Source organism: Emys orbicularis, chromosome 3 (genome assembly GCF_028017835.1).
Source record: "Emys orbicularis isolate rEmyOrb1 chromosome 3, rEmyOrb1.hap1, whole genome shotgun sequence".
NCBI classification, from domain to species: domain Eukaryota; kingdom Metazoa; phylum Chordata; order Testudines; family Emydidae; genus Emys; species Emys orbicularis.
In genome coordinates, this window is record NC_088685.1 from 39,196,518 (window position 1) to 39,223,731 (window position 27,214).

The 27,214-nt window shown below is 44.6% G+C and overlaps 1 protein-coding gene across 1 annotated transcript in view; it reads left to right on the plus strand.

Annotated features, from left to right (window-relative positions):
- The window catches only part of PXDN (peroxidasin), a 158,811-nt gene that overhangs the window by 59,426 nt on the left and 72,171 nt on the right, over window positions 1-27,214 (plus strand). The window contains exons 4-9 of the mRNA XM_065401091.1: window positions 11,535-11,606; window positions 16,908-16,979; window positions 17,611-17,682; window positions 19,347-19,516; window positions 24,443-24,560; window positions 25,685-25,854. Coding sequence (XP_065257163.1) covers window positions 11,535-11,606; window positions 16,908-16,979; window positions 17,611-17,682; window positions 19,347-19,516; window positions 24,443-24,560; window positions 25,685-25,854 — 674 coding nt within the window. The remainder of the gene's footprint in view (window positions 1-11,534; window positions 11,607-16,907; window positions 16,980-17,610; window positions 17,683-19,346; window positions 19,517-24,442; window positions 24,561-25,684; window positions 25,855-27,214) is intronic.

Genomic DNA, 27,214 nt, shown 5'->3' on the forward strand with positions numbered 1-27,214 from the left:
AGCAATATACTTATCTGTATTTTTTTCCCAAGCCTCACTTGACCACAGATGAACAGCATCTTAGTTCTTCAGTTGTGAAATGAAGCTTGGCATTTTATTTGGAAAGCCAACTAAGCCATTTCATTCATCACCTTGACTTTTTATTTCTGATGCAGATTTCATGAAGGACCAAGCAGTCTCTGTGCAAACCATTTCCAGGTGGATATCATTCTGCATTATTATGGTGTATGGGATAGCTCGGACTTTGCTTGGGGCCTTTTCAAATAAGCTCATAACCTCTCTGCAGGCAGAGTTGATCACATTCCTCTATGATGTTCTGATATTGGACATTCTTCTTCGAGTGCTTGCTCATATCGATTCCAATTAGGTGTGTGCATGCCGCGTGCATGATCGTCAGAGAATTTTTATGCTAGCAACACCCGGTAGGTCGGCTGTGGAGATCCCTGGAGTGGCGCCTTCATGGCGCTGGATATATACCCCAGCCAACCCAGTGCCCCCTCAGTTCCTTCTTACCGCCCGTGACGGTCGTTGGAACTGTGGAGCGCGGCATAGCTGTCCTCCACTCTCCCTAGCTCTTGCTTCCCGGTTTAGATATTGTTGTAGTTAGTTAGTTGTATAGTTATAGATTTAGTGTAGTTCATAGTTATAGAGTTAGTTTTATAAGTGAAGTTAGTGGGCTGGAAGGGGGTCCCTCCCCTCTCTCCTCCCGGTGTGCCGCCCGGGCTCATGCCCAAGGCTCCGGGGTTTAAACCGTGCTCAGCCTGTTCGAAGCCTATGCCAACGGGTGATCCCCACGACTCTTGTTTAAAGTGTCTCGTGGAGTCTCACCAAACCGAAAAGTGCAAGATTTATAAGGCTTTCCGGCCTCGAACCAAAAAGAAGCGGGACTTTAGGCTCAAACAGCTCCTCATGGAGGCGGCCCTTAGCCCGGACCCTCCTTCGACACGCCAAGTTCTGGCACCGAGCGCCTCGGTGCGCAGTGCTCCGGTGGCGACCTCCAGCACTGCACCGCGAGGAGACGCGGATAAAGTCCCATGGCACCGACCGCCGGCAGCACCGCGCCCTCCGCAAGCATCTTGGTGCCGGTCCCTGTCTCCGGGTCAGAAGAGACCTCGCAAACCGGAGGGGACTGCCTCACAACAGCAGGCACCGGCACCCCCCTTGTCAACTTCGGATTCGGGTCCGGGACCGGAGCGACCGAGGATACAGGCGCCGATATCAGCACCGTTGACTCCGGCACTGGCAGAAGGGCTGTTGAGTCCGGTACGGACTGGCTCCCCGACCCGTACTGTGGTTGAGCCCTGTCTTCCATCTACGCCGGAGACGTTTGCGACGGTGAGGGACCTCATTGCCCTCACAGAACTGGCACCAACTCAGGCTGTAGCACTGCATCTCAACCGTACGGTGCAGTCTAGGGGCAAGCCAGCCCTATTACGTCCACCATCTCCGAGCGTAGACTCTCGGCACTGCTCCCGATCTAGGAGCAGGTCCCGGTGCCGCTCGCAGTCTTGGCGCCGTTCTCTATCACGGCACCGGTCGTACTCGTGGCCCAGATCTTCCTCCCGGTACTCTTCCACCTCGCGGCACCGCCCCGGACCTCGGTACCGCTCGGACTACCGACGCAGATCCCGGCACCGGTCAGAGCGCCGATCCCGCTCGAGAGACCGCTCCCACAGAAGGTCTTCATCACGATCCAGGTCTGGATCTCGGTACCGGCATGACCATCGGCACCGTTCTCGATCCCGGTACCACTCCCCGGCACCATGCAGAGACCGCACACCTGTGGGCCGGCACCGCTCGGCACCGTTCCCAGTGGAGTCAACACAGGCACGCTCCGCACCACCCTGGCCCTCATGATCCTCCTCCCGCTCAGCCTATCCCACTCCGGGCCAGGCAGTGGACGACCTGGGTCACTGGCAGGATGGGGCTGAAGACCCTAGACAGGATCCTGCACAGTGGTCTTTCTGAACCCCATGGGCATATCACCAAGCCCAAGGGGTTCCACCTGTGGCCTCCCGCTCAGTACATTCGGAGCCCCGAGTACCGGAGGCCACCATCAGTCGTCCCCCCCGGGGGGTATGGAGGCACCTGCGCCCACTCCTACGCAGGCCCCAGACCCCGATACCATGGATCCTGGACATCAGGACCCCTCGCAATTGGACCCACCACAGGATCCATTACCCCCTGAAGCATCTTCCTCATCTTCTCCAGATCCCCCCCCGATAGACCTACGTGCTCACCTTTTACGCAGGGTGGCACGTAACATGGATTTCCAAGCAGAGGAGATAGTGGAGTTGGAGGACCCGGTGGTGAGCATCCTTTCAGCTGATGCCCCATCCCGGGTAGCGTTACCCATCATCCGCACCATTCAGGCTAACACCAACACAATATGGCAGACTGCCAGAGGGGTTGAGAGGAAATACTTTGTTCCCTATAAGGACTATGGATACCTATATACTCACCCTCAGCCATGTTCACTGGTGGTGTCCTCAGTGAACGCAAGGGAACGTCATGGTCAACAGGCTGCAGTGCCCAAATCTAGAGATGCCAAGCGCTTCGATTTGTTTGGATGCAAAATTTACTCAGCGGTGGGGTCTACAGCTCAGAGCCGCAAACCAACAGGCGCTCTTGAGCCGCTATGATTATAACTCATGGAACTCCATGGGTAAATTTAAGGAGTTGATTCCCCAAGAGTCGAGGGATGAGTTTGGGGCCTTAGTGGAAGAGGGTAAAAAGGTGGCTAGGACCTCCTTACAGGCCTCTCTTGACGTAGCGGACTCTGCTGCTAGGACACTGGCATCGGGCATAGCTATGCGACGCATCTCCTGGCTGCAGGTATCTGGCTTACTGCCAGAACTAAAACAGACCCTACAAGATCTACCATTTGATGGGCAGGGCCTGTTCACGGACAAAACGGACTCTCGGTTACAGAGCCTAAAAGATTCCAGAACCATCTTGCGCTCCCTGGGGATGCATGTCCCAGGACCCCAGCGCAGGCCCTTTAGACCACAGCCCCAAAAGTTCTATCCTCCCCCTCGTCCAAGGTAAGACTTTTCCAGAAGATGTGGACGAGGCGGTAGAAGGAGATCCACCGGCCACCAACCCGTTCAGAACCAAGGCCCTCTTAGACCATCTTCAGGGCCCAGGCAAAATTTTTGAAGGTACGCCCGAGGACGGCGTACTAGTCGCCACCCAGGATCCATTCCCTTTATTTCGGGATCGCCTCTCCCATTTCACCATGCGTGGTCCCTTATAACTTCAGACCGATGGGTTCTTCGCACGGTGGAAAGGGGATACTCTCTCCAATTTTCTTCCCCCCTTCCCTCCCCTCCTCCTTCCCCGTCCCTCTTCAGGGACCCCTCTCACGAGCAACTCCTTATACAGGAGGTTTTTACGCTTCTGTCCATGGGAGCGATAGAGGAGGTTCCATCAGAGTTAAGGAGCAGGGGGTTTTACTCCCGCTATTTCCTAATCCCCAAGACAAAAGGGGGACTTCGACCCATTTTAGATCTGTGCGGACTCAACAAATTCATGGTAAAGTTGAAGTTCCACATGGTCTCATTGGGGACTATTATCCCTTCCCTGGATCCTGGAGACTGGTACGCTGCCCTCGACATGAAGGACGCGTATTTTCACATAGCAATTTAACCTCCACACAGGCGCTTCCTTCCCTTTGTAGTAAACCACGTACATTACCAATTTGCCGTCCTTCCCTTTGGGCTGTCCATGGCTCTGAGAGTGTTTACCAATGTATGGCTGTCGCGGCAGCCTACCTTCGTCGACAAAGGATACAGGTGTTCCCGTATCTGGACAACTGGCTCGTTCACGGCCACACCAGGGAAGAAGTACAATCCCACGTCCAAGTCACCCTGCACACATTCCACAAGCTGGGCATCTTACTCAGCAGAGAAAAGTCTACTCTGGAGCCAACCCAGAGAATAGAGTTTATCGGGGCAGTTTTAGACTCCAGACTCGCCCGCGCTCTCCTGCCGGACACTCGTTTTCAGGCTATCGCAAACATTATCCACAGCCTCCAAGGCTTCCCGACTTCCACGATCAGGATATGCCTCGGCCTTTTGGGGCACATGGCATCGTGCATTTACGTAACCAAGCATGCCAGACTTCGGCTCCACCCGCTTCAGGCCTGGGTATCATCGGTGTACTGTCCAGGTCGGGACAGCCTGAACATGGTGGTCACGGTTCCGAAATCAGTCTTGACCTCCCTCAGCTGGTGGCTGAACCATACATCAGTGTGTGAAGGGGTACCATTTCACACCCCACAACCTTCCCTATACCTGGTCACAGATGCATCATCTCTGGGCTGGGGCGCTCACCTCGGGGAACACCAGACGCAGGGCCTTTGGACCACATCCGAACTAGCCCTGCACATCAATGTACGAGAACTGATGGCAGTACGCCTAGCGTGTCAGGCATTTTGCAGTCTCCTACATGGCCGTTGTGTGGCAGTCCTCACAGACAACACCACAGCCATGTTCTACATCAACAAGCAAGGGGGAGCCCGATCGTCCCCCCATGCCAGGAGGCTATTCGCCTGTGGGAATTTTGCATAGCCCACTCAATACATCTGATGGCGTCGTTTCTCCCAGGAGTCTAGAACATGCTGGCAGACCGTCTCAGCAGGTCATTCCAATCTCACGAGTGGTCAGTTCGCCCAGATATCATCCACTCCATCTTCCGGAACTGGGGCTTTCCCCAGATAGACCTATTCGCCTCACGCGTCAATCGAAAGTGCCAAGTGTTCTGTTCTCTCCAAGGGGGCTCTCAGGGCTCCCTGTCAGACGCTTTCCTACTACTGTGGAGAGACCAGCTGTTCTACGCCTTCCCACCATTCCCGCTGGTCCACAGGGTCCTGCTCAAGCTGCGCAGGGACAAGGCACGCATGATTCTGGTCGCTCCAGCATGGCCAAGGCAGCACTGGCACACCACACTCCTGGATTTGTCGGTAGAGCCTCCGATCATGCTCCCTCTGTGGCCGGACTTGATCTCCCTGGACCACGGACGACTCTGTCACCCCGACCTGCAATCGCTCCACCTTACAGTGTGGATGCTGCATGGCTAACTCGGGCGGAGTTGCTCTGCTCACAATCCGTGCAGCAAGTTCTATTAGGCAGCAGGAAACCCTCCACTCGGGCCACCTACTTAGCCAAATGGAAGCGCTTCTCCTGTTGGTGCGAGCAACGTGCCACGCCCCCCTTGCAGGCGTTGATACCACTTATACTGGACTATCTCCTATCCCTAAAACAGCAGGGCCTGGCGATATCTTCTGTCAGGGTACACCTGGCAGCTATCTCGGCGTTCCATCCAGGAGAAAATGCTTCCTCGGTCTTCTCTAACCCGATGGTTGTCAGATTCCTAAAGGGCTTGGATCGCCTATACCCACAACTGTGTCAACTGGTTCCGGCATGGGACCTTAACCTGGTCCTCTCCAGGCTCACGGGGCCCCTGTTCGAGCCAATGGCTACCTGCTCACTCTTTTGCCTATCTTGGAAGACAGCCTTCCTTGTAGCCATCACTTCAGCGAGGCCTGTTTCTGAAATCAGAGCCCTCACGTCAGAACCTCCGTATACAGTCTTCCATAAAGACAAGGTGCAGCTTCGTCCCCACCCTGCCTTTCTCCCCAAGGTGGTATCAGCTTTTCATGTAAACCAGGATATCTTCCTCCCGGTCTTCCATCCTAAGCCGCACGCTACGCGGCAAGATCAACATATGCACTCTCTGGATGTGCGCAGGGCCCTCGCATTCTATATTGAGCGTACAAAGCCGTTTAGGAAGACGACTCAACTCTTCGTTGCAGTAGCTGACCGGATGAAAGGCCTACCGGTCTCCTCGCAACGTATCTCCTCTTGGATCACGTCCTGTATTCGTGCTTACTACAACTTGGCCGGTGTCCCGACGCCACGCCTCACCGCCCACTCCACGAGGGCTCAAGCCTTCTCGATCGCTTTCCTGACACAGGTTCCAATCCATGAGATCTGTAGAGCGGCGGTTTGGTCATCCGTTCATACCTTTGCCGCTCACTACGCGCTAGTACAGCAGTCTAAAGACAATGCCGCATTTGGCTCAGCGGTTCTGCACTCAGCGATGTCTCACTCCGACCCCACCGCCTAGGTAAGGCTTGGGAGTCACCTAATTGGAATCGATATAAGCAAGCACTCGAAGAAGAAAAAACAGTTACTACCTTTGTAACTGTTGTTCTTCGATATGTGTTGCTCATATCCATTCCAAACCCGCCCTCCTTCCCCACTGTCGGAGTAGCCGGCAAGAAGGAACTGAGGGGGCGCTGGGTCGGCTGGGGTATATATCCAGCGCCATGAAGGCGCCACTCCAGGGGGCTCCACAGCCAACCCACTGGGTGTTGCTAGGGTAAAAATTCTCCGATGATCGTGCACGCAGCATGCACACACCTAATTGGAATGGATATGAGCAACACATCTCGAAGAACAACAGTTACAAAGGTGAGTAACCGTTTTTTTGCAGGGCTGCTCCTTGGTCTTTCATATGTACTTTCACCAAACATTATGCTATTATGATTGCATTTAGATCAGATGCAAACTTTGGAAAGGCAGTTCTGCAGTCCTTCTTGACGTAGATTCGAAGCCTGAACTCCATTAGTTACAGCTTGCAAGTCTCCTGAATAGAATACATGTCTGCAAGCACTCGAAGAAAAAAGAGTTACCTACCTGTACTGTAACTGTTGCTCTTTGAGATGTGGGTGCAGATCAGACATGACAAACCCATGAAAAAAACACAGAAATTGGGCTTGTTTTTGACTTAATTAGCTTGTGAGTTGCTCGTTGGCTAGTTTTTGGCTTGTTGTTTATTTGGCGTGTAGCTTGTTGCTTCTCATTTTTGATTGGCGGGGGGCAAGCAGCGGCCCACCACAGTCCCAGACTGCACGCCGGGGGATCTAGTCTCATAGAGTGTTGGGGTTCTTAGGGATTGGCTTGTTTTGGCCTTGTTTTGAATTGGGATTAGCTTGGTTTTTGGCTTATTGTGAAAGTTGGAGTGCTTATTTACTGCGTCAAAGTTGGCAACTGTGGTGCAAATGTGTATTCCACAGCCCACCCTCTGTCCCCTCTGCATCAGAGTATCTACTTTTGATGTTCTGTGTGAAACAACTGAGGGGAGTTGGAGTGGGGCTGCCCTTAAATACTAATCAGAAGGATTATGGGGCCAGAAGGCGTGAGCACCACCCTTACGAATAGTGTTAGGCAGAGTTCTCCAGCTTTAGTGTGCTGGGAGTGTGCATGCCTCGGTTGGAATACACGTCTGCACCCACACTTTGAAGAGCAACAATTAGAGTACAGGTAGCACTTGGGTGTTTTTCTGTATACCAAAAAAATTAAGTATTTAGAAAGTAATCTTTCTACATGTTCTATCCTTCCTGTTTCATAAAAAGAAGTACACTTTTATTGGTAGGTGTGTAGCTGGGGTTATTTATTTTGTTTTTTAAATCAATGACCGCTACATTGCCACAATCTCTCTAACACAGTGATGCTATATTGTCTGAGGTAATAATATAACTTCAAATTCTGATGCTAAAAGTAGGACAAAATGAATTTTATTGCTATTAGACAACTGGCTTTGTTTTGCTTTGAAGCCTTTTATTTCCTTTTCAGATTCTTAATTTTTGGTAGAGATTGTTTAGCCAATGTGCAACCCCAGACCTCCCCCCAAAACACCTCATCATAGGTAACCTAGGCCTTATCCATAGCATAGCTAATTCACATGTTTATTCTGCCTTGCAGTAACTCTATATTACTTTGGCTGCATGCTCTCCCTCTGCACCGTAGAATGTAAACACAGCAGTCAAAAACAAAGACTAGAATATTGTCTTCATTTATTAACTAAATAAATGATACACAGTATGTTTTATTCTTTTTGTGCTTTGTTACTCATTATATATGTATATGCTTTGTTCACTTCTGGTAAATTATTGGGTTGACTTGACAGTAGCAGTGGCACAGAAAGATGGGGAAGAAAAAAACCCCTAAACCTTTAATATATTCAAGGACTTGTGTAATGCTCTGGTGGGGAAAATTCCTTCCTTACCCTCAGCAGAAACAGCTTGCCAGATGCAGACAGGGAAGCTATTCAGGCACAATGTGCAGCACTGGAAAAAAGGAGGTACAAGATAAAAAGATAGGGAAGTGTGTGGGGAAAATGTGAGTAGAAATGTAGCTATGATAAGATTAAAAAAAAAAAAAACTTATGGGTGAGGACAAGGAGTTTGAATATGAACTGGTAGACAGGAAGCCATTCAGGGAGTTCAAAGCAGGGGATGAGGTGCTCAGCATTGTGGGAGATGATTATTTTTGCAGAGAATTTGGGGCATGCTGGCTGAGGGAGAAGTGAGAGGTCTAAGGCCAGGCATGAAAGTTACAATAATCAAGGAGATAATGACCAGGACATGGAGAATAGTTTTAGCAGTGAGGAAGGGACAGATTTTGGAACTATTAAGATGGAACAAGTGGCAAGATTTAGTGAAAGTTTGAATATGGGGGAATAGGTAGAGAAGGAGAGAGAAGTAAAATGTAATACCAAGACTACAAGCTTGGGAGACTTCTTCAGGATCCTCCTCTCTAGATTCCCTAATACACACACACTGTCCCTCACCAGTTCATACAAAATGTAGCTGCTGATATTATCTCCCTTGTTTGATGAGCTGATCATGTCACTCCCCTCTTTGAATCTCTCCAGTGGCTCCCCATCTGCTCTTCCCTACTTATACTCGCTTGTCAAGTTTTGTGTCACCCTCCATTGACATTGCTGTCTTTTTCCACATGTCTGTCAATCTCTCAAACAATCACCTCCATGGCTTTCTTTACACAACCTTCTATACATTACTTGAATGCTCTGAACTTGTTTGCAAGGCCCATATCCCATCCACTTTTAAGTCTCACATAAAAATCCACTTCTTCTAGGCTGCCTGTAGTGAATCTTATTGATATATAATAAAATCCTTTTTGTTATTCCCCTTCTCTGACTGCTCTCTGTCTGTCTGTCGGCTGTCCATCCCTACACCATGAACTCGCTGGGGCAGGGATAATCTTTTCCTGAGTATTTGGAAAGTGCATACCTCACTGTAATTGCTACTGCAAACAAATACTAATTGTAGAATTGTGTTCCCCCAAACTCTCTATCCTAGTAAAGTATATCCACAAGTCACTAATAACTGTTTATTCACCCCTTATAAAGTTCTAATAGGATATAGGTTATAACAGATTACAGAATTTATAGTTAGTTAAGTGATATATTACTCTGTCCTTAATTACACTTTTAACTAGTACAGTGTTTGCAAAGTTCCTGTTATTAGACACAGTTGGAGTTTAGTGAGTGTGTTGCATATTTTTGGGTGATATTTAGTGTTTTGTCTCCTCACGGGTTTGTGTTCATTAGGTTGCTCTATTACTACTTGAAATAAATTTCTCTCTCTCTCTCTCCCCCTCTGTTAATGTCACATCCCATTTTTGCATTAAAAAAAAAATCATATAACAGAGTGCTGACATGCAGGTTCAGTAAGCATGTCTTACTGACATAGCCCATTTAAGCCCCAGGTATTGTTCAGAGTTGGAGTCTCCAGAGAGGGCACATGATGGAATGGGATCAGCTGACTACATGGCATAATGGTCCTGGCTCAGCCTGGAGAAAATGATAGTTGAAGTAAGACCTGGAGTGAAGTTTTATTATGGGGTCCTGGGAGGTCTAGGCAATAGGCAGGAAAGGCTACCCCGGGGGAAGGATTGTGTCTTCCCTCCCCTCCCTTCCCCTCTCTTCCCAGTATGCTGCAGTTTGGAAATGCCTCTAGTGGCTGGGACCAAGTGTTTTTGAGTTGCTTTGCTCTTGTGTTGAATCCAGTATTGCCAGCCTCAAGAGATCAAAAATCATGAGTCAGATCCCCCCAAAATCACAAGATTGGCCCCACAAATCATCAGATATTAACATCATGAAACAATGGTTTTTAGTCTGTCTTTTGACTTTTTATCTCCCCTCTACTCTTCTGGCTATGTGTTGTATGATAATTTCAGATTGAGAAGTCAACCCCTAATGCACACAAAATGCATGCTTCTTCCTTCCCTTAGCCCATGCTTGCTACCTCCACACCCATGACCAAATGACACCAGTCACTCCATTTCATCTTCATTTGTCTAATCCAGTCTAATCCAGTTTGCTCGACTAAAGCCCTCTAAGCACCCACAAGACCCTTTCTTTTTTGGATGACAACAAAATTTCTTCCTCCTGAAAAGAGGAGGACGAATCCTCATATTGCCTAAATATTTTAATTGAAATAACATCACCTCCCTCATTTAACAACTGTAGGTTGCAATAAGGTCAAAAAAGGATGTCTCTTAATAAAGTAAAAAGGGAAACATCTCTTCATCTAACACAGAGAAGCTGCTTAATGAAGGACACAGAATACAAATTCAATTAATTATGTCCAAAACCTGACTTCATGGGACATATTGGGTTTCCTTTGTGTAAGTGACAGGAGACTTTGATCTTCTGATTTCTGGAGTGCACCAGTACTAATGTTTTATAGAACACTGAAACATCAATGTTAATGTGAAAAGTTTATTTTGTTCCCTTCTTAAATATATAATTTAGACTTCTAGAACATCAAAATTGAGATGAGTTCAAAGTTTGTGTATATCCTGGGGGTACTTAGCACTTGCTCAGATTCATCCAGCAACTTGTTTGTTTTCATCCTCTAGGGGAGGAATACAAGGCACATAGACACAACTTAGTATTCTGTATGCGTTGATTCTGGGTAGTACTAGCGTGGATATCAATGCAACATACCTAGCATCCATGTCCCATACAGGGAAAAATAATTTATTTTTGCTGTCTGAATGCCATTATACAAAGATACTGAGTTGTATTTATCTTTGAATATTTTAAAAGCTGGCAGATCATCGCAGAGACACTCCTTTTTTGTTACCTGAATTTGGTGAAGGAAAAATAGGTTTCCATGTTTGGTCCAGTGCTTAATTTGTAATGAAAGAGGTGCCAGGGCTAAAGCAATTTTTTTTTACTTTCATAACTGACGCAGCAGGCCCAGAGGTGCTGGGGCTATGAACTGCCAAGCCCTGACACAAATTAAGCACTGGTTTGTTCCAGTGTTCAAACCAAATATTTTAAAGAAAACAGGATGCTGCAAGCTCAGTGTTCTTTGGGATATCCAGTTAATCAAACTAACACTCCCATCCATTGAGAGCTTGTCAGGAAATGAGGGCAAAGGAACCTCCAAAAGGGCATGGTAGCAACCAGAAGGCCAAAGGCCCTCCAATTATCAGTGTCAGGGCATAGAGGGCCCCCCAGTCTTCTCTGCCTTTTCTGGTGGGCCTGGGGAATGGATTCTCAAGCAGGAAGCATTTTGAGTGTGTACATGTTTTTGTTTTAGTTTTTCTACTACATATTAGAAAAACGTCTTCATGTGTCAACTTAATTCTTCTTTTCCACCTTAATGTAGCTCTTGTTTGTGTACTAATATTACTGATTGTTTCTTGTTTCAGCTATTTGTACAAGAATGAAATCCAGTCAATTGACAGGCAAGCATTTAAAGGACTTGCCTCTCTAGAGCAACTGTAAGTGCCTTTTCTCTTCTGTGCTGTCATCTACATGGTTGCCTTTCAGAGGAAAAGTGCACGTCTTGATCAGTATTTTCTTCCTGCATGCTTTGCATGTCTGCACTGGAATGGGATGTTAGTCAAACGTTCTTATAATCATTTGCATGTGAAAAAAAAAATTGAATCGGTGTCAAATTCTTCATTTCTATGTTTGTCTTTTATTTGTGATTTATATTCCAAGCGTCCTAGTGCACTGTGTAGTAGACTTGGAGAAGAAGCATGATCACAGACAAATATTGAAAACAGTGTGCATTAATTAGAGATTCAAGGTCTGATTCTGCTTACACCTACATAGGTTTTACAATGCTGCAACTCCTATGACTGCACTGGAGTTGCTCTTGTTTTACACTGGTGTAAATGAAAGTTTGAATCAAGCCCTAAAATTTATTTCAGTACTTTTATCTTTAATTTAAAAAAACCTTTTAAATTAAAATATGAATATTATTGATACACATGTGGCTGATCATTGCCGTATATTGGGGGAGGTAGAGGGTGGGAGTGGTATCCTCATTGTCTGCAATGTGGAAAGTGTTTCAGTTAGTTTTCTGCTAGCAACATTGTGTAAGCTATTGTTCTCTTACTGAGTTTTAAGTGAAGAGGAATTTAATTTGAAAATGAATGGAAAATAGCCTGTACTAGTATGATTAAAAATAAATGTATTGTTTCAGCTATGTGTTTGGTTATTCACAGTTTACTTAATCAGAAAACAGTTCACCATTACACAGTAATTCAAGTAGTAGTTGGACTGGTAGAAACAGCGATAACTAAATAGATAATATTGCAGATCTGTCTGTGAAGTCCGGAAGTTTAATTTTGCAGAGGATTTTTGCTTTGCAGGGTGAATTTCATTGTCTGTCATTGAGTTCCTATAAAAGAGAATCTCCTTTCCTGCAGGGCAATAGGAGTTTTGAGTTTCCAGACTATATTCATGTAACTATTGTTGTGCTCTACATACTGTCTCTGCATTTTTATCCCTCATATCAAGTTTTATATGCAAGAAAACTACACTTTGGAAAATACACAGAAAATCCATATACACATATTTTAGAGGGCACTTGGGTGCCTTTTAGGGGAACAGGTTCTGTTTAGGTACTAAGTGTGAAACACATATGATAACTGTCATTTGTCTCCTTAATGCCTTTCTCTTCCTCCCTCTCTAGCACTGGTTACTGCAGCATACTGACAGCAACTGGTAGGGCTTACTTGCATGCTAATTGCAAATCGTATTTTCTTCATAGTACATTAATTATTTAGGTGCGCCTGTTAAATTACTAACTTCTGTAAAATAATAAGCTTTCAGCTTAGGGTACGTCTACAGTACGAAATTAATTTGAACTTATTCTATTCGAATTTTCTGAAGTAATTTTATACATTCGGTGTTGTGTGTCCCCAGTAAAGCGCGTGAATTCGGCGGAGTGCGTCCACAGTACCGAGGCTAGCATCGAATGTCGGAGTGGTGCACTGTGGGAAGCTATCCCACAGTTCCCGCAGTCCCCGCCGCCCATTGGAATTGTGGGTTAAGCTCCCAGTGCATGATGGGGCAAAACCATTCTCGCGGGTGTTTCAGGGTGTGTGCCGTCACTTGCTCCTCCCTCCGTGAAAGCTACGGCAGACGCCATACTGCCAGCAGACGGTGCAGTATGGTGCACCGCCTGTCTCCTTGTACTATGAATCCACCTCAAATGTCCTCTCGTCTTTCTATCTATTCTTTTATCTAACCATTTCCCGCCTTTTTTCGACTACCATGAACCAAGCAGCACAGCTTCTGCCGCAAACTCTGCTCTCCCGCTCTTGCATCGCTAGCTAATTTTTCCATGTTGTCTGTCCTGGGCTCCCATGGAAGCTACAGACGGCAACAATTCCCCGCCGTTTTTCGGCCATCGTGACCTGAGCCGCACAGCTTCCGCTGCAAACTCTGCTCACGCTTCCGCCGCAAACTCTGCTCTCCCGCTCTTGCAGCTGTAGTGAGCGTCCCAACTCCATGAACACTACAGAAGACAACCATTTACCGCCTTTTATCGGCCATCTTGAACCGAACAGGCCTCCTACGTTTTGCGCCCTTTTCCCAGGATTACACGTGCAGGCGCCATAGCGTGGCAATCATGGAGCCCGCTCAGATCTCCGCTGCAGTTTTGACCATTGTAAATACCTCGCGCATTATCCAGCAGTATGTGCATTACCTGCAAAACCGGGCGAGGAAGCAACGACAGTGCGATTACTATACTGATGAGGACGTGGACACAGACATTCCTAGAAGCATGGCATGTGGCGATTGAGAGATCATGGTGGCATTGGGCCAGGTTCACGCCGATTCTGGGCCCAGGAAACAAGCACAGACTCGTGGGACCGCATAGTGTTGCAAGTCTGGGATGATTCCCAGTGGCTGCGAAACTTTTGTATGCGTAGGGCCACTTTCATGGAACTTTGTGACTTGCTGTCCCCTGCCCTGAAGTGCAAAGACACCAAAATGAGAGCAGCCCTCACAGTTGAGAAGCGAGTGGCCATAGCACTGTGGAAGCTTGCAACGCCCGACAGCTACCAGTCAGTTGGGAATCAGTTTGGAGTGGGCAAATCTACTGTAAGGGCTGCTGTGCTTCAAGTAGCCAACACAATCATTGACCAGCTGCTATCAAGGGTAGTGACTTTGGGAAATGTGCAGATCATTGTGGATGGCTTTAATGCGCTGGGGTTCCCTAACTGCGGCGGGGCGATAGACGGAATGCATATCCCTATCTTGGCCCCGGCACACCGTGGTGGGCAGTACATAAACCGCAATAGGTACTTTTCCATGGTGCTGCAATCACTGGTGGATCACAAGGGACATTTCACCGACATCAACGTGGGATGGCCGGGAAAGGTGCATGACGCTCTCATCTTCAGGAACTCTGGTCTGTTTGAACAGCTGCAGGAAGGGACTTACTTCCTAGACCAGAAAATTACTGTTGGGGATGTTGAAATGCCTATAGTTATCCTCGGGGACCCAGCCTACCTCTTAATGCCATGGCTCATGAAGCCGTACACAGGCACCCTGGACAGTAGTAAGGAGCAGTTCAACTATAGGCTGAGCAAGTGCAAAATGGTGGTAGAATGTGCTTTTGGACGTTTGAAAGCGTGCTGGCGCAGTTTACTGACTCGGTTAGATCTCAGCACAACCAATATTCCAATTGTAATTGCTGCTTGTTGTGTGCTCCACAATCTCTGTGAGAGTAAGGGGGAGACATTTATGGCGGGGTGGGAGGTTGAGGCAACTCGCCTGGCTGCCAATTTCGCACAGCCAGACAACAAGGCGATTAGAAGAGCACAGCAGGGCGCGCTGCACATCAGAGAAGCTTTGAAAGCCAGTTTCATGACTGGCCAGGGTACGGTGTGACAGTTGTTTGTTTCTCTTTATGCATATGAATTTATGTTGGCAGGGTACACTGGCGCCAGGTGTAAAAAAAATTCTGAGTTGCTCCATGATTTAGCAGAGAGAAGGTCACAAGCCAGATTTATTGGCTGTCTAGTAGATTTGACATGAAAATGTCACTTGGCACATTCACCTAGGCTTATTGCTTTGGCTGTTTCTCTGGTCCCCCTACTGGAAACACTTATTGGCGTACACTTTCTCCTTGACAATAGGGCTGAGGCTGATGTGCCTCTTTCCTGTCAGCAGCCCATTTACATTGGATTGTTGGGCACTTGTCTGGTTGCTGTGAAAGGAATAGTTTTACGGGGCAGTAGTTTCTGAGATTATCCCCACTGGGTTTTTTCCCATCCCTCTCCCCACTTCATTTCCAATATCTGGCCATGTGGCAGGCACCTTGCTCTTTGGTCTGGAGCTGGAACATGGTCAGAGTGTTTCCAAGCAAGAGAGTTTCTGCTCTTTAAGTGTCTTCCATCTTCTCATGCTCATGCTGCGGAGTTGGTTTTTTGGTGGTGTTTTTTGTTTTGTTTTTAGTTTAGTTTTTTTTTAATTACTGTTTTTTTCCATATTTTCATTCCTGACAGAATTGTTAATACTCACTAATATGCATAAACCAATATGAACCTAACCTTGATCATGAATAGCCTGTTACCATTAGTGGAACTACTCATGTGAGTAAGGATTGCAGATTCAGACCTTCCGTAAGTGCCAAGTATTTTTTTAATATCCAAGGCTTTTGTACTCCAGAAGGAACCTTAATAACCAATATATATACACCAAATAGTGGGCATCTTTTTCTTTTTAGTGTTGCAGTTAGATGTCTATTCATATACCAGACAGCAATAATTATTGGGTAGACTTTTTGGGGGGAGATCTGTCCAGATGGTGATACAGCTCACCTGCACTGATTTTGTGTTTATGAATTTATTTGAGAATAGTATCCTTCTGGTTAGAGGACAGGAGTCTTAAAAATTTTTTTGAGAGGGGATAGGAGGAGGTTAGAATTGCCATAGCTTTAAGTCTTACTGATAGGGCAGTGATATTACAGGCAAAAGACCTCTCTTGAGACCGCATCTTTGAAAGGTTTCAGTCATTCTCATAGTATTCAAAAGGTGAGATACCAAAAAAATGTTGGGATGTCCATTGAAGGTTGCAAATCTTTACTAATAAAGCTACAACTTTTCCTACAGAAAATTCGTTCATATTCATTTTTTCAACCATACAAAATAAATCAAGTGACTTCATGTGGTGGTCCAGGTGGTAGGATTCACTAGGAAAATATGATAGTTGCAGGAGAGAGGGTCAGAAAATGTAAAACCAATATTTATCGAAAAGCCCTGGTTCTACTGTAAATAAAACAAGTTTTATTACATATTAACTGGTTGATCCAAAATTTGCAGAAAATATTAGTTGATAATAGCTATCTGGCTTTTTATGAAAAAAATGTTTTTTGGATCTGTGATCTGACATTTTTTGCAGCTACTATAATCTGTCGTTTCTTACCAGTCCTATGATACATGTGGGTTTACTGATTGTCCCATGAGTTTTTGTAAATATTTAGTTTTGACAGAAGATTGTTTGAAGTATGATTAGTTGATACAAATATATTGTTATTTTTACCAATATAATAGCAACTTTTAAATCCTTTCTATTATGTATGGCCTCTCTCTTTCATGGAAAAGTATAGGATCCAAAAGACACGAAAAGACAATTATGCCACTACATCATTAATCTGTAATCATTTACAGATGTGCTCGGCAGCATGAGAAGTCCTTTACATACCAAGTTTCTAGCTGCACAGTACCACTTCCATTAAATAAATTATTTCAGTGATGTTTTGTTTCACACATTTACAGGTATCTGCACTTTAATCACATAGAAACATTGGAACCTGAATCCTTTATGCATCTTCCAAAACTTGAAAGACTGTAAGTTTTATTTTTGTTTGGAAATTTTGGTAAGCTGTAGTAGTCAGTAGCTTTTTTCTCTGACCCAGATCAATAGCTTTTATTTTGTACTGAAACTTTCATGGTGTAAGAGACTGAGGAGCGAAGTGCTGAGCGCCTTCTGGCAAGTGTGGAGCACCCTTATCTCCCAGTGACTTCTGGTCAGGCCCTAGTTGGAGAAATGGTTTAATAACACTGTTTTGTGTACAATTTGCAATCTCAAAATGGGTTCAAAACAATTGTGATTGATGTTTGTCTATCATAAAATAGATTGTATGAAACATGACATAGGAGGATTAATTTTTTGTAAAAATGGCTCATTTGATTACTCTTCCCTCCCCCCCCCCCCCCCCCCCCCGGTTGTCTGTCATGTTTTTATGTAGTTTTGTCTCCAGAGTAGGCTAAAAATGTTTCTTTCTTGGGTGGAGGAGGAGATGAGGAAAGGGAAGTCTTTTTTTTTTTTTTTAAAGTAGCAGAAGAAAGTTGATTTAAAAAATGTGTATTTGTACGTTGTAAAATTAGTTTCTCTTTAAGGAATTCCAGAAGAATGTATATGGAATGAAAACATTTCAAAATCTGAACTCATACATGAACTCCTCTGTGTTTTTAACAGATTTTTGCATAATAACAGAATAGCTCATTTAGTTCCTGGGACATTTAGTCATTTGGAATCTATGAAGAGACTGTAAGTAAATTAAATTTACATACTGAAATAATTGAAATAGTCTAATTATACTTATGTCTCATCTTATAGTGCCCACCTCCTTTGGCAGTTTGTTCCACTGCCTAATTGTTCTTACCATTAAAGAATCTAGTCTAAACTTTTCCTTCCATGGTCTTTATCCTTCAGTCTTTTGTGACTGTGACTAAACCCCTGCCTTGCTTTATTATCTTGAATTTAAGTATAGACTGTGGCCTTGTCTGCAATGAGTCTTTTATATTGTAGACTAAATAAACTCAGCTTCTGCAGTCTTTCCTCCTAACTCTGTTTTAAATTCCTTTGATCTTCTTGTATAACATTTGTTGCCCATTGTATTTTCTCTAGGTTGCTTTTTCTAGATCCTTCGTAAACTGTAGAGACTAGGCGTAAAATTATCTAAAGTGCTTTAGTACTTTCGGAACCTAAGTGACATTTTTCTAAAGTGACGCAGGCACTTTGGTCCAAGTTCACAAAGGGATGTAGTCATTGCAACACTTGACTTTCAGGTGCTAGCTACCCTGTGGAATCCTCAAACCCTGAGTTAGTTGCCCAGGCTGCCTATACAATGAATGAGGAGAGATAGAAGCCTAAGAATGGGCTCCACAAAAACCAGCACGCTCGGCGGGAAGTCACCTAAGTTAGCCAATAGCAGATGCCATGGAGATCATTGTGTCCTAAGCCCTGGACCTCTCAGAGCATTAGGCACCTAAGATCGGGCTGGAGGGAGGCTCCTATCTCCCCTTGGAAGCCACAGTTGGGAACCCTCTCTAGAATCAGGTGCCTCAGCCGTTCCCCTCGAGAATGGAGGTGGCACATGCCTAACTCTATTCAAAAAGGCCCAGAGAAGAAGGCAGTAGCCTCCCTTATGACCATTAGTCCAGTGGTTAAGGCACTCACCCGGAATATAGGAGACCCACAGTTCAATTCCTCCCTCTGCCTGACAAGGGGAAGGTATTTGAACATGGGTGTCCCACCTCTCAGATGAGTGCCCTTAGCTATTAGACTATGGGATATTCTGACGTGGGTCTCTCTCAGCCTCACCTGTTGAAGCTGTTCCATTGTATATAAATAATTGTGCATTGGGCCAGAGAATGAGTGAGAGTGACTCCATAGTCCAATAGTTAGGCACTCACCTGAGAAGTGAGAAACTCATGTTCAAATCTCTTCTCATTAGGTAGACAGGGGAGTTGAATCAGGATTTCCCCCATCCTGGGGGAGTTTCCTAAACACTGGTCTAAAGGTTAAAAAGGGAGTTCTCTTCCTCCTCCTCTCAGCGATTTTGTGTAGAGTTAGGTGTCCTCGGAGAACAACTACCAAATTGAGGTCTGCAGGTAGGATAGGTGGGGGAACCATTATTGAATGATGAGGATAAAAATATTGAATAGCCTGCTACAGAGAGCACTGTCTATCCTGTACAGTGAGTGAGTAGTGGTCGGGGGGGGAGGAGGGGAGGGGAGGGGAAATAGTATGTGATGTAATTAAAAACTATATCATAATGCATGTGCACAAGGGGACCTAGATGACTTTCTTTTAATGTAGGTTTTTGTATGTAAGAATAAATAGATGGGGAGTATTGCCAAGTCATATAAAATCTAATGAATTGTTCCAGCTGATTAGGAAGATTAATGGATGATCCTCATTTTCCACAGGCGTCTGGATTCAAATGCTCTGCATTGTGACTGTGAAATCCTATGGCTGGCAGATTTGTTGAAGACATATGCAGAATCTGGTAATGCTCAAGCAGCAGCTACTTGTGAGTATCCAAGGAGGATCCAGGGGCGATCAGTGGCCACAATAACACCAGAAGAACTTAACTGTGGTGAGTTTTCCACTTAATGTTCAGGGGAAAAAAATTAATATTTCCAAAACCACCTGTTTTTCATGGGATTTCCCCCCCCATTGTTTTGGCCAGTGATGCTAATAGCTACTTTCTGACCATCTCTAAATCTCTCTTCTCTGTATCCCTTCCCCTCAGTCTATCTGCTGCTTTTTGATACAGCTGATCACTCACTTGACTCAGTCTCTACTCTCGGCTTCTTTGACCATACTGTTCTGCTTTTCCTCCTATATCTCCACTTGCTCACTTTTTTTAATATTGTCTCTTCATCTCTCCTTGTGTCTCCCGCCTCTCTTTAACATCACATTAGTTAGTGCAATGGCACAATGTCATTTCTCAGCATAGACAAGCCCTGTGAGGGGAAATAAGCCTAAGAACTGAGCATGGTCATCCTGAAAAGACTTTTTTTCCTTAACACCTTTCTGTATTTGTCTGCTTCAACAGTAGAAATTGAGAGATCCATATCAGAATATTCCATAGCCCAGTGGTTAGGCCACTCTGCTGAGAGACCTATGTTCAAATCCGTTGGCCCCATCAGGCAGAAGGAGGAATTGAAGCTGTGGGGGTCTCTCATCCTGATGAATACTCTAACCATTGGGCTAAAAGTTAAGAGAGATGGCACTGGCACCAACAACGCCTCTTCCCCCTCGATTTTGTGCGAGCCACGGTCTGGTAGGCATACTCATAGCATGCCTACTGGATCATGCGAGATAGGCAGAGGAGCATCTGTTTTCACATGGTTTGAGGGATCCCTCTCGGGCTTAGGTGTGAGACAGGCATCCAGAGTGAGGTGTTGTGCCCATTCCCAGAGGCAGAAACTTAGGCACTTAGGGAACTTTTTCTGTCTAAATTTAGGCACTGAGTAAGTTTAGGCACCCACAGGGTTAGATGTCAGCCAAGCAAGGGTTTTGTGGGTCACAGTGGCATCTAAATCTGGGGTGTAGGTTCCCTTTGTGGGTAATGGTCCACAGTAAACATACAGGATGATAACCGTAGGTAGTCAAGATGCAAAAATGCAACAATAAATACATCTGTATAAGGGACGTGCAGACATGAAATAATTGAACACTTACTGAAGATAAAAGCAGAAAATATACTGGAGAGAATACTTTGTACTTCTGTATTATAAGCAATGGAATATGAAAAGCTGGCTTCTGAGTTTGCCTTCTTTGCATTCAAAACCCCAGTTGACTTCAAAAGGAGACGTGAGCATAAAAAGAATGCAAGCTGGAGTCTTTAGTGGTCAATTTTGAAGTTTAATATTATTTTGTATACTGCACTGCTCCTCAGACAATGGAAAGAGGGAAGGAAATGGGATCCTTAAGGAATTGTTCCTGATTCCTCTGAAGTCTGTGTTAAATCTGTCATAGAAGTCAGTGGGAGTAAGATTAGGTCACTGGATTTCTATCACTCAGTCAGGTTTGAGAAGCTTAGTCTACACCAGTGGCTCCCAAACTTTAACAACCCGTGAACCCTTCTCACTAAATTGTGAAATCTCGTGAACCCCTGCCTAAAAATGAATATTTCCAGGGATTTAAGTTTAAATTTCCTCACTTTGATGGATGCACTTGCTTTGCTCTGCATAGCTCTTGGAAGTCCAGAACCACTGGAGAAAGATAAAGTCTCAGGTCTGGTTTGGCATCAAGTCTGTTTCTGTATTTGATTTTCAGATGTGCATACGAGGAAAACGTTTTCTCGCATAAGAAAATGGTAACAAAACTGTAGTAGCTTTTTCTGCCAGAAGGGAGTTTCTTAAACTCAGCCAAAAGTTGATCAGTGACAAATTTTTGAAACTCCTTTTCAGTTCGTAATCACAGGAGATGTCACTCAATTTCTCTTTTTCCTCAGTGTTCAATATCTGTGTTGAGAAAGTGGTATCATCAAAAGGGTTGCGAATCCAGTCATTATTGCCTGACATAGCTGGAAAGTATTCCCTGAAAGTTGTGGAAAGTCCTTTTAGGTGTGCAGTTATATTGGTTTTAGTGCACTGATCCAACTGAAGTTTATGTTCTGCCAGGAAGTCATGAAGATTACTGAAACACTCAGTTTGATTGTTTTCCAAACAACTTTCCCAGAACTGCAACTTCTTTATCATGGATTCAACTCACTCTTGCACATTGAAAACTGTTATATTGAGGCCTTGAAGAGATAAATGTAGGTCATTAATTCTTAAGAAAATATCTGCAAAATAAGCTAGGCTCTGGAACCAGACATTATTTTCCATACAGCTGCCAAGGTGGAAAAGGTGGCTGTTGAAAAAAAACTAGGATTTCCGTTCTAAGCTCAAACAAGTGCACAAGGATTTTGCCCCATGAGAGCCATCTAACTTCGGTATGAGTCAACAGACAATTGTGTATACTACCCATTTCTTCACAAAGTAGGTGAAATATTCTGCAATTTGTTGGCCGTGATTTTATGAAATTCACCATTTCCACTTCATTGTCCAGCACTTCCTTCAGTCCCTCAGGCATGTGTTTTGTTGTCTATGGATACTGCAATGAGTCCAAGAGACTTTTGATGCAACCTTTTTTGTTCGAGCTACAAATCCAGTATACTTCCCCGTCATTGATGTGGCCCCATCAGTGCAAATGCCTAGGCAATGAGACCGATCTATTTCCTTTTCTTGAAAATATGCATTAGTCAGATTGAAGATATCTTCTCCAGTTGTACATTCTTCCAGTGGTCGGCAAAACAACAAGCCTTCTTCAACCATATCTTCATTCACATAATGTACAAACAGTAGCAAAATAGCTAGATTAGCTACATCAGTTGATTCATCCAACTGTATAGCATAATATGGACTATTTTTCACTCTGTGTACAATTGCAGTCTCTACATTATTTGACAGGTCATTAATTCTTCGTGACACCGTATTATTGGACAACGGTACCATGTCAATCCTTTTTGCAGCCTTTTCTCCCAGCATGCAATGAACTACATATTTTATAAATGGACCAATCAAGCTCTCTGCAATGGTATGGGCTTCTGATGCTTTTGCTACTCAGTAGCTCACGTGGTATGACGGTTCAAGTGCATTTTCATTATCAGTACTTGCTTTGGATTTAAAACTGGTAAAGTCACTTTTCCTCTCAGCTAATTTTCGCTTGAAAAAATCAACAGGCTTGTCAAGTTGTGCAGGATGCCTAGTTTCTAAATGGCACTGAAGTAGAGAAGGGTTGAGGCTGCTGTTTGCTATAACATCACCACAAATTACACACAGTGGTTTCGGACGTTCTTGATCACCAATACGTGTAAAGGCATATTTTATATAATCGTCATATTTTCTTTTCTTTGTAAGTGACTTTCCAGGACCATCATGATCATTAGACTTAGATTTTCCACAATGTGGACTTGAGGAAACACTAGCTGATTCTTGCGTCTTTACACTTTCCTTTTTTAGCCACCTATACATTGAACTTGTGCACAAAAGTTCTAATAAAAATAACAGAGAGAATGCTAACAACCAACAAACTAGAAAATGAGAAGATTCACTCACGTCTCACTAAAGCAAAACAGCACCCCAGAGAGAATGACTTAGTATCGAATTACTGAGGCACCTTAACGCTGCTACACTGGCTACAATGTGGTACCGGCTAGTTTGGCGTGCAAACACCTTTTCTTCCGCCACCAGGGCCGTCACTAGGGGGGTGCCCGCGAGGGACAAATTAGCCTGGACCACCCCCCACATACAGCGTGGTCCCTGCTCACTCTGCCCTTCATGCTGCCCAACTTCCCCTGTCTGCCAAGGACAGGGGTCTGAGCTGCCACCTGCGCACCTGGGGTCCCAGCTGCCCCCCTGCCCACCATGGGGCTCAGGCTGCTGGCCCTGTGATGAGGACTGGGTTGCTGGCCTCAACTGCCCAGCCCCACGTTCTATGGGGCTTGGGCTGCCGACCCCATGCTGACAGCTGGGGCTCTGGTTGCTGACCCCCCCGCTGATGGGGGCAGGGCTCAGGCTGCTAGCCCCAACTTCCTGGCTCCACTCTCCATGGGGCTCGGGCTGCCAGCCCGCACTGACTGCTGGGGCTCGGGCTCCCGCTGACCGGGGCTCAGCTGCGTGCTCGGCAAAGCTCGGGCTGCCAGCCCCAACTGCCGCGGGCTCTGGCTGCCGAACCCCCCATTGATGGGGGCAGCTGTGCGCTCCACAGGGGCTCGTGCTGCTAGCCCCAACTGCCCAGCTCCGCTCTCCATGGGGCTCGGGCTGCCAGCCCTGCGCTGACTACTGGGGCTCGGGCTGCCAGCCCCAACTTCCGCGGGCTCGGGCTGCCGGCGCCCCCACTGACCGGGGCTTGGCTGCCTGCTCAGCGCTGCTTGGGCTGTCTGCCCTGCAACCGGGTCCGACCTGCTGCCTCCCATGCCTGGGATCCTCTGGCCGCCATTAGGGAAATTTTTCTGGCGAATCCCCTGTAACTTTGTATGAACCCCAGTTTGGGAACCACTCGTCTATACATACACTGAAGAATTTTGTTACTGAAAAGTTACTGTTACTTATGTTGCAATACTTTGCCATGCTATAGCCCAAAAATATTCCAGTAGCCAGTATAAATAGTTTTAAATGGCACTGTGCTGGCTGGAAGTGCCATTACTCTTTCTTGTAATGCAAATCAAATTTCTGTAAAACTAAATATATACAAATTCTTTGCTTCAGAATCAGATCTAAATTTACAAAAGCCATGTTTTAGTTTTCTAAATTGACACTAGTAAATGTTGAGAGAGGTCAGAAAACCAATGATAATTTTGTGTAGAGAAAAATGTGTTTAATCTTGATTGATAAAGTATTTTTACTTGAAACATTTGTGAAAAATGTTCATCTATATACAGTGTGGGGGGGAAATAAATATTTAATGATTTACTTTAATCGTTTTAAAACAAGCAAGTTTTCCTTGATACCTTTTATTGTTGATACAGAGAGGCCAAGAATTACGTCAGAACCTCAGGATGTGGACGTTACCTCAGGGAATACAGTGTACTTCACTTGCAGAGCTGAAGGCAATCCCAAACCAGAAATTATCTGGCTTCGAAACAAGTAAGTTAAGGAAAAAAAGGAGAGAGAGAAAGAAATTGTTTGTATATGTTTGCTTTACAGTTGGTGTATGAAATTCACCATGCATGTACACAAACATGAAATACTTAAGAACATCATATTAGTATTATAAAAATTTAATATATTGGCAGTTATAATTAGATCTAGTTTCTTTACAGTTCAAAGTATAACAATCATATAAAAAGAGCCTTATATAATAAAGAACCAGATATGATATCATGATACCATGGGCAATTTTTCAACTGCGTTTGCACCCACAAAATTTCAGAGACCTGCAAAACCCTAGATTAACTAAAGTAATAGGCTTTTGTATATAAAGATCAGGTAATTCTATAAATGCATGTAATATATAGTTTGCAGGTGCATGTAAAGTGGAGTTTGCAGGTGCAGCAGGTATTGGTGCATTTTGTTCAAGGGCACCTATTGTTTCATTAACTACTATGTGATATCTGTCTGCAGACCCTATGCTGTAGCTAGAAGATCAGTTTCCATCCTGAATTAATATCACTTTAACAAATCAAAGAGAAAACTTGAGAGCTACTTTTAAATATGAGATGGTAAAATATTTTATAGATTTAAAAAAAAAAAAAACCTTCACTTTAAAATCTCAACACTGAAAATATCACCTTTTTATAATCAGCAAAAGCATGTATTCAGAATCCACATATGAAAGAGTTTTAAGAAGAAATAAGAGAGATTCGGGTGTGGGTTTATTGACACTGGCTTGAGACATTTGGAGATATTTGGCAATGAGAACAATTGATATCCTGAATAGAAAAATGGAAATGGATGTGTGTAACTCACTCTCCTTGTTTTTCCCTCCAAACTGTATAAAACATGTATACTTCTAAGATTAGTCTAGCTTTTCAGTTCCGAAGTCAGAATGTTTACATTTTTAAAAATGTCACTGTTTGGTATTCATCTCTGCTGCTTTTTTGTTAATTTAAGACTAAAAGTTCTATTATTACACTTACCTGGACCTAATATGCTAAAGATTTATTCTTGTACGTTACGTTTGTTAATACATTTAGACTTTTGTTCTTTGATATGTTTTTTCTGTGGTTTTGATTTAAAAGTTTTAGTTCAGCAGATTTCTGTCTTTACAGTAATGAGCTCAGTATGAAAACAGATTCCCGTCTAAACTTGCTAGATGATGGCACTCTGATGATTCAGAATACTCAAGAGACAGACCAGGGTATTTACCAGTGCATGGCGAAAAATGTGGCAGGAGAAGTGAAAACTCAAGAGGTTACTCTTAGATACTTTGGGTCACCAGGTAAATAGATTTTAGATACAGAATTGTTTGTTTTTTATTAATCAGAAGACCATTTTCACAGTGAAGTACATTTGCTTTTATACATTAACTGCAGGTTTATACTTCCTGTGCATCTTTGCATCTTCATTTGCATCACCACCTAGTTATTGCAATCCTAGAAATTATCAACCCATTATAGTAGTAATTGTATTATACCATTTAATCAGAGTAATAATGTAGATTGTCTTTAGTAGTATATGAAGGAAAGAAGAAGATAATTAAATGGTGCTGTTCTAGTGTACTGATCTTTAGAGACCTGAGTTCAGATGCTCAAAACAAAAATAACAATGCCACCCACCCAGTTTAATGGGTGGAAGACTTGACTGGACTTACAAGGTGCCAGACAGCTTTAGAATGAAAAGGGGAGTCTATCAGACATGCCAAATCCGTGAAAAAAAAACAGACAAATTGGGCTTGTTTTTGGCTTAATTGCCTTGTGAGTTGCTTGTTGGCTAGTGTTTGGCTTGTTGCTTGTTTGGCTTGTAGCTTTTGCTTCTTTTTTTTTGATGGGCTCCTGGCAAGCAGGGGCAAGGGGGGGAGAGAGTCAGGGGTGCAGAGCGGGCCCACCACAGTCCCAGACTGCAAGCTGGGGGGATCTAGACACATAGAGTGTTGGGGTTCTTAGGGATTGGCTTGTTTTGGCCTTGTTTTGAAATGGCATTAGCTTGATTTTTGGCTTATTGTGAAAGTCGAGGTGCTTATTTTCCTTGTGAAAGTTGGCAACTGTGGAGTTTATGCAGGCATAGGACTCTTCTTCTCCTGGGCACTCTGCCACCTATTGTCCAGACAGAGGGAGATGGGAGCTAATTGTCTCCTTGCTTCCCACAATCATTCATTTAAAACATTGCCCAGGGTTTCTTAAGTCTCTTGCCCCATTTCAGCTGCCCGTTTTAGGGGTGGGTATGGTCCTGAGTTATGGTAGGTGATAGGAGACCTGTAAACCCTGCACTGGACCTACTTCAATGGGTGGTACAGGGAGATGGGACACATAACACCCTTCCTCCATATTAAGTTTAATAAAGTTGTGGCCTAACATTTTAAATCCATCCCTGTGCCTGTCATTATTCACTCGCATGTCCTGCTTAATGAGCTAGTTTGTCACATTACGAAGTCAAACAGTTTCTAGTTTCTGTTCAAGAAGGGCCCAGGATGGAGAATAGCAAAAGTGGTACAGGTCAATCATGAGATGCATTGGAGATGCATTGCAGAGGACTAAACAATACTTTTGTACAACCCCTTCCAGCATTATGTCAGTCTTGCCTGTAGAATCATAGAATCATAGAATATCAGGGTTGGAAGGGACCTCAGGAGGTCATCTAGT